This window comes from Pistacia vera, unplaced genomic scaffold (assembly GCF_008641045.1).
Source record: "Pistacia vera cultivar Batoury unplaced genomic scaffold, PisVer_v2 Contig44, whole genome shotgun sequence".
Classification (NCBI taxonomy): domain Eukaryota; kingdom Viridiplantae; phylum Streptophyta; class Magnoliopsida; order Sapindales; family Anacardiaceae; genus Pistacia; species Pistacia vera.
The window spans coordinates 418,121-430,782 of NW_022196268.1; the positions used below are offsets into that span (position 1 = coordinate 418,121).

The window sequence follows — 12,662 nt, forward strand, 5'->3', positions numbered from 1 at the left end:
GGAGTTAACTCAAGTTTTTCACATGAAAAGAGCTTCAGACTTCTTTAAAATATTAACGGCAGTGCACAGAGTTTCTGTCTCTTTCTTAGAATTTATTACTCAAAACATTTCCTACTCTCTTCCCCACTGTCTGTCCTGACAACCCACTTAAAACTTAATTACTGTACTCCATTCTCTAGGGAGGTCCCCATTTCTTATTTCACCCTAATTTCTCTCTCAATATCTCTGCTAATGTCACCTATTTTTTCTTCTGATTTTACCTTTCTTTACTGCTTTTTTAGCAAATTTTTTTCTTTTATTTTTAAATCCTAATCTTTAATAGAAAAAATCCAATCTTTACTCAGAAGTCACCAGAAATGAAAGTGCTTGGCGGGAGTTACTAAATGGGGTTTCTGTGGTTGTAACAAATGTATGGTGAGATTGGTTGAGATGCTTCAAAATTTGTCTCTTTTGTTCCTTTTGAAGCATACCCATTTGGACTTTGGTGTTTTTCTGTACTGCCATTGTGTTTAATTTGCTGCTTAAGGAAGGTAGAGAAGGAGCTTGAAGTTTGCAAAGTGGGATTTTGCTTTTGCGTTTAAAGGATTTTGGGTGGGTTTTTACTTGATATGATTCTCTGTTCATGATTTTTTTTTTTTTTTTTTTTTTGTTGCTGCTGTTTGAAGATGCTCCCTTTTGATTCCAATTGTCTGTTTCTTTTGCTTAATTTCGTTCGCTGGTTTTGTAAATGTGAGATTAAGAAGATCAAAGATGTGGTTTGCATGTTAAATAGTTCTTTAATTTTGGGGCTTTTTGAAGCTTTATTTTCTAGCTGAATGAGCAATGTAGGTTAAACTAGGCATAATTTTGGTTTAAATCTGTGCTATTTATTTATTACATTTATCATTTTGAACTTTTTTGAAAATTTATGAATGGAAGTATGATGATTTTTTGTCTATATTATCTTCTGGAATTTTTTTTTTTTTAACACTTATTTGTTGTTCCATTTTGCTGGTAGATGAAATAATGGAGGTTGAGAAAAAACGTTCAAAGGGGGGCTTTCTTCACTTATTTGATTGGAATGGAAAATCTCGGAAGAAACTGTTCTCAAATAATCCTGAATTAGATGGTACGTTTATGTTCTCATATATCATCAAATTGCATATGTGCTTTTAGAAATTACTGCCCTGTTATAATTAGTCTACATGACTTTTTTTTTTTTTGGTTGTAGACGAACCAAAGAAAGGAAAAGAAAATGTTGGAAAGATGGCTAAGTCACTGCTTCATGTGGTGGGAATTACTCTCCTTTTGTTCATCTTAATTTTTTTTTTTTTCTTTTTTCCTTTGCTGATTGTTTCGCATTTAGAATAAGGGTAATGGTTTGTAATTAATTCTTTTCTTTCCCTGCGTTAGCAGATAGAGGTGGACGAGAGTAGAGCTAGTTCAAGTAATAAGGCCAGTAGTGATTTTAATTGTGCTTCATCAGTAACTAGTGATGAAGGATATGGGGCTAGAGCACCCGGGGTAGTTGCTAGACTTATGGGTTTGGATTCGTTGCCAACATCTAATGTTCCCGAGCCTTGTTCTACTCCATGTTCTGATGTACGCTCTCTTAGAGTATCTCATTATAATAGGAATATCCCCGATTTGTGGAATGAAGATCACTCAGTGGAGTATATCAGGGTTCCTAATAAAGAGTGGTTTAATCAGAATAATGTTGAATCAAGGGTGCGCAAAGTGCAGAACCGACCAATTGAGAGATTTCAAACTGAAATGCTCCCACCAAAATCAGCTAAATCAATTCCAATCACCCACCATAAGCTTCTGTCTCCTATCAAGAGTCCTGGATTCATCCCGACAAAAAATACTGCCTACATTATGGAGGCTGCTGCAAAGATAATTGAGGCAAGTCCTCAGGCAATTTCCAAGGATAAAAGATCATCGATTGTTTCTACAGCTCCCTTGAGAATTTGGGATTTGAAAGAGAAAATGGAAGCTGCGCACAGAGTGTCCAGGCCTCAAAAATCTAATGAGTCAGTTTCTGCAAGGTATACAAAAGGACAGCATATTGGCCCGAGCCATGGTGGATCAGTGTATCCTGCAGTCAAGGCTTCTATGAATCTGGAAAAAAGAAATCCTGACAACATAAGGAAGAAGGAAAAATCAGTTTCAGTTACAGCACAAGCAAAGGTCAATGTTAAGAGAAAAGAGGGATCAACCTCCAGTAGTAATAGGAGTTCTACAGACCAGAAGGAAAAGAGTGATGTGAAAGCAAACCAGTCTTTTAAGAGCCAACCAGATACCCAAAGGACAGTACAGAAACGAACTTCTGGGAGCCGGACTAGCAATGTGCTTAAGCAGAATAATCAGAAGCAGAATTATGCATCGAATAAAGACACTTCAACTTCAAAGACTTCTGTTCTCAATCAGCAAGGCAGAAAAGCTAAGTCCACAAGTGGTACTATTGGGCCGAAGCGGACTGTAAATAGGGTGGTTGCCAATGCCGAAACTGGTTCCAGAAAGACAGGCTTAACAACCAATAATACTGGAAATAACCTTTCATCAACTAAAGGAAAGAATCTATCTCAAAAGAAACAATCTGCAATTGTGAATACTCACTTTGAAGTAAGTAGTGCTGATAATGAATTGAACAAGAAAGATGAAAAGTCTGTAAAGTGTAATGTGGCGATTGAAGGATCCATGAACTGGGGTGTAGATAATAGAAAGAAAGGAACGGACGTTGTTTCATTTACATTTTCATCTCCCATAAGATCCATGGCTGACTCTCAGTCCTCCAGTCGAGTAATGGAGAGAAATTACAGCTTCAATATTGATTCTTTTGCTAACAATAATCAGCACTACTTAAAAAATTCTACATTTTTTTCTCCTGGGTTTAATGGAAGTGCTGGTGATGCTTTGAGTGTTCTTTTAGACCAAAAACTCAGGGAACTAACTAGTAAGATTGAGTCATCCCACAGTGATATGATCCAAGAGGGTACTACTGGTAGTTCTGCATCCAATTTACAAGATTCAGTGACCACACTTGATGCAATAAGCGCCAAATCTCCCCGACATGACAAAAGTGTTCAACTTGTTTTTGATAAAGATACCTTTGATGGCCTAGACAACTCCTGTTGCTCCTCCATTGACCCTGCGGCACTTAGCATCAACCAGAAGTGGCAGGTATGTCTCATTGGATTGTAATAACTACTGTTGTTGTTACTTGCTTTATATCTACTCTTTGTCATTTATTTTTCCCGGCAGCAGGGTTTTTCCATGATAAAGTGACAGATGAAGGTGTTCCAATGCATAAACACTTATGTTTGGTCTTGAATGAATGAATAGATTTGGATCTCCTTCACTTTGTCAGAAGATTAAAGATAAAGACTTGTTAGACATCTATACTAGACCAAACAACTCAACTAAATTCAATTAAGCCCCAACTTAAACTTAATAATGTTGCTATGCTGGAGCCAGTAGTGGAATGTTTTAGTGTAGCAGTTACTGGCCATCACTGTACGAGTTAAAGGTTGATTCCTAGTCTATGAGTCTTACTTTTGTATGCATTTGGGAAGGTGCCATTGTGGCCAATTAATTAACCTTAACTGGCTAAGTAGTAAACTAGCTTATTGCTGATTGCTTCATGTTCTACAGATTTTGGCTTTGAATGTTTAGTTGTTTGGTGCATAATTGCACAGGTTGCTTTATAGCTATGCTAGAGGCAGAAATCTCAGTTTCTGTCGGGATATGTGCAACTGAGAATTTTTTACTCCACACTGTGCAACTGAGAATTTTTTACTCCACACTGTGCAACCTATAGTTTCCTGCATAAGTCAAAATGTCATCTTTATATGTTCTTTATTATTATCTGTCCATAATATAAGAACAAGCTATCCATATTCTAAGGTAAAGATGAGGTATTTTACCTTGGTTCCCATGAAGTTTCTTCTCTCTGGCGTGGCCCTCGATTTTTAATTTGCAGAGCAGCATGATTTTGATAATTAGTTTTATGTAACGGACATTTCTTGAAGCAATATTCATTACATCGCTCAATCTCTCTTGAACAGTACCTGCAGTCTGAAGAAATGGAAATACATAGCAGTAGCAGCAACAAAGATTATGCTGGAACAGAAGATTGTCAAAGTTCTAGTGCCATTTCAAGTCTTGAACCCTCTGTAACGAGTATGAGCTGGTCAGATAGCAGAAACAGCACCGATGGTAAATTTATGGTCTTACCTTTATTCACTTCTTGGCAACCAAATATAAACATGTTAAGTTAATAAAAGTTTGGAAGCACATATAGAAAAGAATTAACCATGAGGTTTTTGGAGATAAATAGGGAAAATGGTGCTCAACAAGTTCAGAATTATTTGGATTAATACGTATATTTTGCATATTGGGGATCTATTTTGCTGCATGAGATCTACATATTGTTTGAAGGTAAATTAATAGATGTTTTATAATAAGGCTCGTATATGCCAAACAACAGTTCAAGATGATTATGTGAATTGCTTCTTGGTGCTTAAGTGCAACTGCATGGTCTACTGAAAGATTGCTAACCAAATTATATACTTTTCTTTTCAGAAAGCAAGCACATTCTGTTGGCTCGAGATCAAGCAGAATTCAGCTGGCTCCCTGCTAATTTATCTGTTCCTGTGGATGAGGAGACAGAGTTATCAGACTCGGCATCTTCTATATTGGTGGGGAACATAGGAAAAAGGCATATAAATAGATCATTCAGTTTTGTAGATGCTGAGGAACCGAGCAGCTGGGAACTCGACTACATGAGGGAAATACTTAACAATGCAGAACTAATGGTGAATGAGTTTGCATTGGGTCAGACTGACCAAGTCATAACACCAAATCTCTTCAATCAGTTGGAGAATCAGAAAAACAAAATGGGAAGCAATGGGGATGAATACTGCCAACTTGGAAGAAAGGTTCTGTTTGATTATGTCCGTGAATGCCTGGATTTCAAAGGCCAACAACTTTTTGTCGGAAGCTGCAAGGGCTGGTCTAAATGTGTAACACCCTTTCAAAGGAAGGATTGGTTGGCAGAAGAATTATACAAGGGAATACGGGGTTGGAATAACATGGGAGATTTAATGGTTGACGAACTTGTAGACAAGGACATGAGCTCACAATATGGCAAATGGATTGATTTTGAAATAGAAGCATTAGAAGAGGGTACAGAGATGGAGAATAATATATTAACTTCTTTAGTCGATGAACTGGTTTCTGATTTTTGGCTCTTCTAAAGCCCTTCTTTAAGGTATTTTTTTTTTTTTTTTTCTTTTCTCCAAATTCTATTGTATCTATATGAATTTTTACCTGGTGAATCTCGTTCGCTTTCCTTTTCGGAAGGAAAGAGAATGTATCATTCAGAAAATGTCCATTATGTATTCATGCTTGTATATTTCCATTCTAAGGCAACTCTTCATATCAAACGTTACACAAGCTGTCGCATTTGATCACATATACTGTGGTATTATCATACGTACAAGGTTTTTGCAACGTGTAACTTCCCACGTTGCAAAATTTTTGTACGATATTAATACCTCTCCTCCATGATAGCAAAATCCAAAGCTTCTCCAACTCTGGTGTGACATGTCTTTGCAGTTAACAGTATGTATTCTTCTAGGAGAGTTGGATGAGCCATGGTTTTCACAGAGACAGAAGTGGCCTGCCACAGTTGAGGTTGTGGTCACAATGTTGGCAATGGTGTTAGTGATATCCTTAAAAATAGGAGCACACCACAGAAAGCTTCTGTTGGTAAGTTTATGTCTTAAAAGGCTGGACCCTTCAGAGGATTCTCAACCTCTAACTTAACATTAATGATAGCAAAGTCCCAACTGAACATAATTATACTCAAGAGTTGTGGTTGCTAGTTCATCTGGTTGATTTACTCAAATCCTCTATAGTTGGTTCACTAAAATCTTCTATAATTTTGTTTGGAAAATGTGATGTAATTCAATATTGAAACCAAATCCCACCAAATATTGGATTAGGGTTTCTTGTTTTTGGTTCTCTTTAATTAAATTTGAATGGACCAAATCCCATAAAATATAGTCTCTACATATAAGTGGACCAAATCCATTCACTAATTTAAGGCCAAAAAATAGGTTAATTCTTGAGCAGTCAAAATCTAATAAAATATAACACCATAGCCGCTTAAAACTATATAAAATAGTAAAATAATAACCCCAAGATTAAGATTTCCCATACAAGAGCCAATCTTAATATGAGTTCATTTTATTTGTTGTGATATCAATCAATATTAAATATTCAAATCAAAACCCACAGATTTTTAAGAACCCTCTTGAAAACTTTAAAAACCTCTTTAGTTAAAAAATTGTTTCTTCGGAAGGTCAAAATGTAATGTTCGACAAATATGGAGGTCGAAATGGTAAGTTAAATCACACAAACACTACTTTGATCGTAAGTACTTTTAATATTACTTGATCGAAAATAAACTCCTATTAATATTAAGGTCACTCATATGTGGTTAGAACAAATTAGGAATAGTGTGAATACACACACGGTCTTAGGTTCGATTTCTTATCTGAACATCCTCAATTTGAGGAAGAGATCGTGGCGATGAATTGCTGCAATAATCAATTAGTCGAGGTGCATGATTATGAGTCTGACGAGCTATTTAGCGTAATATATATAAAACATTAAGTCTTGGTCATAACAAAGAGAAATAAGGAAAGACAACAATTGTGTTTTAGAAAACATGTCGTGAATGTTGTGAAGAAGAACTAGCTTTAGGTAGCTTGGCGGTTCACTTGAGACTCTTAGGCTCTGTTTGGTTCATTATTCTGATAGTTTTTAGAATAATATTTTGAAAAAAGTTAAATTGGGCAGGTATTACGATGTATGATTTGAAAATTAACAAAAATACCCCCCATGTTTGTTTGTTTACTAAACACCTATATAATAAAATATTAAAAGTTACCAAAAACACCCCCAACCCACCCATTAAATAAGGACAGCCGGCCACCACCACTGGAGGGTGGCCGGAGTGTTTTTGCAATTTCTAAAAAAAATATTTAGGGGTGTTTAGTTAAATTAACAAATTTAGGGGGGTTTAAAAGATATTAAAAAATATATAATAATATTTCGAGAATGGATTTTGGGAATAATATTGGGTAGTTGAATAGAGGAATATTACGAGGTAAAATTTAAAAATTTATAAAAAAAGCCTATAGGTTTACTAATTTAATTAAACACCCCAACATATAAAATGACAAAAATACCCCTCACCACCTACAGTGCCAGATTCTGGCCACCGCCGCCGGAATCTGGCCAGAAAATCACGTTACGACACAGATCGGTCGGATCTGTGTCGTAACGCATCGTTATGGCCTTTTCTGGCCAGATCCACCACGAATCTGGCTGAAAAAGGCCAGATCTATGGCCTGCTGTGACCGTCGACGGTCGAAAAAGGCCAAAACGACGACCATCTTTGGCCGTCGTTTTCGATCAACGACGGCCAGATCTGGCCTTTTTCGGCCAGATTGGTGAATTACCGGCCAGTTCCGGTCGGTAATTCACCGTTGTGGCAGATTCCGACTACCACCGATGGTGGTTGCCGGAGTCTGACAAGTATGGGTCACGAGGGTGTTTTTGTTAGTTTTTAAACTTTTTTCAGGGGTATTTAATGAAATTAATAACCTAATGGGGTCTAAAAATAATTAAAAAAATAGGATAATATTTCTGGAATAATGTGCCAAACATTATTTGGAGAATAGGATAGAGAATATGGACAAAAATAATAAGCTAAACATGCCTAATAACATTTTACTGTTTTACTTTATTTAGAATATATATATAAAATAAAAAAAAATAAAAAATAAAAAACCCACATGGGGTAAGCCATGTAAAACAAATATGAAAACACACCATGTGGAAGTATTTCTTTATTGACAAAGTCTTCTCAAGTAGGTCCCCATCGAGTCGACTACCAATATTCTTCTTTCTTTCTTTCTTGGATGCTGCAAAAGAGAGCCCCTGTACCTCTGCAAGACTTTGCAGATCGGCATGTTCATTCTGATTTTTCTGATTAATTTATAATTAATCAAAGGGAGAACCACATTTTCCCACCCAAGGTTTGGAAAAATAACACTTTCCCACCTATCAAGTTTCAAAATGACACTTTCTTACACTTCATCAGGGTTTGTTAGTATTTCATGTTAATATTTGACCGAAAAGACGAAAATACCCTTAAATGGTTTATTTCTTAATTAGTTTATTATAAATTAAAATTTAGTTAAGTCAAAGTCTTTACTTGATTATTTATTAGTTTAAGTATAAATATTTTTTTTTCCCTTTGTTTATTTAATTAATTAGGAATGTTGATTTTCTATGTTAATTAGTAAAAATAAAAACATTATATCATGAAAAACATTATAAATTTATTAGATTATTGAATAATAGTGGATGAGATATTGATGACATTATAAATAGATAAATATTAATATCGTTTAACTTTAAACAATTCTATAATATTACTCCTAACTTTTAAGGTGGGTTTAATTATTTTTTCTTTTTAAATTTTTGGCTAATTAAAAAATAATAAAAAATTTATAAGGTCAAATATTTAAGGGTATTTTCGTCTTTTCAGTAAATATATTAACAGAAATCATAACAAAATCTAACAAAGGGTGGGAAAGTGTCATTTTGAAACTTGATGCGTGGGAAAGTGAAGTTTTGCCAAACCTTGGGTGGGAAAATGTCGTTGTCCCTTAATCAAATGATTAATTATTAATTAGAGAGGTTTTAGATGGTCTTGAAATATAATAGCTGCCCAGAAGTTAGGATCCTATGAATATTTGGGCTTCTCTACCCTACTATAACTTTATTCTTCTTCAGAATTTGTCAGTCATTATTTATCTATTTCTATTTCTATTTTTATTTTTATTTTATATAATAAGTTTAAGAACAATCTATTTTTCTTTCCTCTTTGAGATCCATATGCTATGATTTTAAGGATTAGATTAAATTAGATTAGATTATGCATGTGTTTATAAAGTAATTAGGAACTCAAATTTTATAGGAATAAGCCACAGACCTAATTATCCGACTAAACTCTCATGGGTATTCGATTGGAAATGTTAAAATCTCTTCTTTTCGCTTTCTTGCTCTTCAACAACAAGCGTATAAATCACGAATGGATGACCAAGTAGTTGGACAATAACTCTTGAATATATTATTTAAGAGGTTATGAGTTTGAGTTACCTCGATTTCTAATACGAATGACTATTAGAGAGTATATAGGGTCGTTAACTTCAGGACCTCGGTGGACTTGTTAAGGTGTGCATAGACTGGTTCGTACACCCCTTCGATCACCAAGAAAAAGAAAAAAACAAAGGCATTTAAAAAAAGAGCACTAATCTCTCCAACTATTCAAGTGATAGGATAAACGTTAAAATGTGTGGTTACAATTTTACAGGTTCGAATTCTTCTGGCTTTCAAGATTTAAGTGGAGAGCCGTGACGTGACGGAGTAATATTTGGTAAATGTACATACCTTATAAAGAGATTATAGAATAGAACAAAGAGTGGGGTGAAATGAAAGGAGAACGTGGAGCTCTCTTGACATTTTATGAACCCAATTCACTTTTAATATAATAATAAATAATAAATATTTGCATTTTGTCCGCCAAGATCTCTACTCTTCTCCCAATGCTATCTACATTTTATTATCATATTTCAAACTATATAATATTTATTTTATATTACAAGTTGAAAAATGTAACGTCCTATATACCCTTACACTGGATGCATTAATTGGGGTTTGGCAGGCATTGACTTTATAGGGGTTGTTGCATTTAAATGATTTCGTTGAAACAGGGAGAATAAATTGTTCACCAATCAACCCATTTTCATCTTCTTTTGAGGTATCTTCTTAGATTAATTAATACTAGTATGCAAGTGAAATGACGATAATACCCTTGTTTTTTTTTTTCAATATAAAGTAGTTGATATTATATATATAATTGAGATTTTCCCTTTGCAAGTTGGTATTTCTTATTTTTTATATTCTATTATACAAAGTAAAAAGAATAAAAATAAAATAAAATAAAATTTGACTGTAATGTTTATTAATGTACATGTATCACTAGATCTTTATAAAGCGATCAATTCAAGAGAATTTTAATTTTATTATAAAACAAACTTAAATTTTTTTTTTTCGTTTGTATACATATGTCAAACAAGGATGAAAAAACGAAAAAGAGAAAGAGAGTGCTGCTAGTATTTTCGTTATTCAAATAATTTTTTTTGGGATCTCTGCTTAAGTGACCATGGTATGCATCATATATTACATCCCTTAAAATGTTACAATAAAGTTAAACAATGATACTAACCTCACTAATCTCTCTTACTAACCCTATGTGGGAATTTGTGATTGGTTTAGTTAGATGAGACCTATTATTAGACAAGTGGAACCCATGTGAAATGACAAATTGTGAGCTAACATGCAGCGTTAGTGAAAGAAAGTTAGTGAGAAGTGTTAGTGAATGTAGTGTTACTCAAAGTTAAATAAAAAAAAAAAAAAAGGGTGAATAACAATTTCCCATCCAAGGTTTGTTCGTAATTACATTTTTCCATCCATAAACTTTGAGAAAAACAATTTCCCACTCATCATCAATCTCCGTTAATGGAATCTGTTATCTGATAAGGGTAAAGTTATGAAAGACTATAATACTCTTTACTATTTGACTTTATAATTTTTAACAAGACTGAATGAAAAAAAAAAGTATCCCTAGTATTTCCGTTGTTCAAACATAAAATTGTGGGATCTCTACTTATGTGACCATCATAAGTGCCATGTATTACATCAATAATGCTACGGACACCGGGATTTTTACACCGAAATATTGTACCGGCCTACGTGTAAGACGTCTCTAATTTTTTTAACAATTTTTTTCTAGTGAACGGCCGTCCATCAAATTTGGACGGCCGTTCACTCACATGGACGCTCGTCCATATTATATGGACGGGCGTCCATATACAAGGGACGGGCGTCCCCATTTAAAGGACGCCCGTTCATAAATAAAATACAATAAAAAGTTTTTATAAACTTTGGGGACGGCTGTCCATAAATTTTGGACGGCCGTCCCTTATATTTGGATGGCTGTCCATTAGGAATGGACGCCCATCCATACTTAAAGAAAAAAAAAAAAAAACGTTTGGACGGGCATCCATTAGGAATGGACGCCCGTCCATACTTTAAAAAAAAAAAAAAAAACATTTGGACACTTAAAAAAAAAAAAAATCGTCTTCTTCGTCTTCATTCCCTAGCTCCTGGGTTCTCATGTTAGTTCTTCGTCTGAGCATTTTGTTGTACAAGAAATTATAAGAATTGAAGGTGCTCATCTTTCGGGTACTAGCCAAAATCCTGATGATGCCAAGTGCAGGAACCTAGGCTTGCAAGTTGTATCTGGTTTAAGCTCAGAGCTCACCAGTGTGAAGAAATCTGCTGCCATGGATTTTGACGTGCTCAGCAGTGATGTGTCCAAGCTTTCTAGAGCAAAATTGGATATATCCCTCTCACGGATATTCTTTTTAATTGTTTTTTGTGAATGTGTAGACTTCTCAGTGTGATGTTTGCTTTAGTTGAGTTATTGGCATTGGTTTTATGGTTTAGTTTGTAGCGTGTAAAGAGGGATCATGGTTATCTGGAAAAGTAAATTAATAGTGGCTGGAGAGGCGATCAGTTTTGGCTTGGCTTGAAGAAGAAGAAGGTAAACATTTCCGAAAGGAAGAAGAAGAAGCAGTATCCATGTTTAGAATATATATTTTTTTTTATTAAGTATGGACGGGCGTCCATTCGTAATGGACGCCCGTCCATACTTAATAAAAAAAAAACTTTTTATTGTATTTTATTTATGGGGGACGCCCGTCCCTTGTATATGGACGTCCGTCCATATAATATGGATCGGTGTCCATATGAGTGAACGGCCGTCCAAATTTGATAGACGACCGTTCATTAGAAAAAAATTGTTAAAAAATTTAGAGATGTCTTACACGTAGGCCGGTATAATATTTCGGTGCAAATATTTCGGTATCCGTAGTGTTATTGGTATTACATACCCTACAATGTTAAATCGGAACATTTATTATCATAATTTTTTTCCATAAAAGGATAAAGTTTGAGTTCCACCTATCTCTGGGTAGCCCAACTAGTTAGGGCAAATGGAGGATAATGTAGATAGGCCTACAGTCTCAGGATTGATTCTTAATTTGAGCATCCCGATGTAAGCGAGGGTCTTGACGGTAGGTTCTTACGCTAATCTCTTTTAGGATTAATTGAGTTGATTAGTCAAGGTGTCCACACATTGACTGTAACCCTGGTTAAAAACAAAAATAAGGTTTGAGTTCCTAATAAAACTTAATAAAATAAAATGTGACAAATGATTAAGTCATGAAAATAGAGTAAACGATAATGACAATTTTCCACCCACAAAGTTTCAAAACACCCATTTTCCACCCAAAGTTTATATTCTGTTATTACCAAAGCTAATCTGGTCTATTTCAATAGCAAAAATTCTCTCTGTCATCACCATTTGAACCTCCGGTCTCCTCTCTATAAAAATCTTCTCACTTCTATAATTGATTTCTTACTGATTACCGGTCATTGCAAAGTTATAATTTCCTATTCTTAGCTGATTTTCTGGT

At 34.8% G+C, this 12,662-nt stretch overlaps 1 protein-coding gene across 1 annotated transcript; it reads left to right on the forward strand.

Annotated features, from left to right (window-relative positions):
* The first annotated feature begins 295 nt into the window (after positions 1 to 295).
* LOC116144181 lies at positions 296 to 5,407 on the forward strand. The gene is made up of 7 exons (XM_031429636.1): positions 296 to 414; positions 531 to 591; positions 998 to 1,108; positions 1,211 to 1,269; positions 1,393 to 3,162; positions 4,047 to 4,197; positions 4,564 to 5,407. The coding sequence occupies exons 3-7, from the start codon at positions 1,006 to 1,008 to the stop codon at positions 5,235 to 5,237; spliced, it is 2,757 nt and encodes a 918-aa protein (XP_031285496.1). The 5' UTR covers positions 296 to 414; positions 531 to 591; positions 998 to 1,005; the 3' UTR covers positions 5,238 to 5,407.
* Positions 5,408 to 12,662: the final 7,255 nt, after the last annotated feature.

Coding starts and splice junctions, on each gene's coding strand:
- LOC116144181 (XM_031429636.1), top strand. CDS start 1,006: ATGGAGGTTGAGAAAAAACGTTCAAAGGGGGGCTTTCTTCACTTATTT. Junction 1,270..1,392: donor CTAAGTCACTGCTTCATGTG/GTGGGAATTACT, acceptor TCCCTGCGTTAG/CAGATAGAGGTGGACGAGAG. Junction 3,163..4,046: donor GCATCAACCAGAAGTGGCAG/GTATGTCTCATT, acceptor TCTCTTGAACAG/TACCTGCAGTCTGAAGAAAT.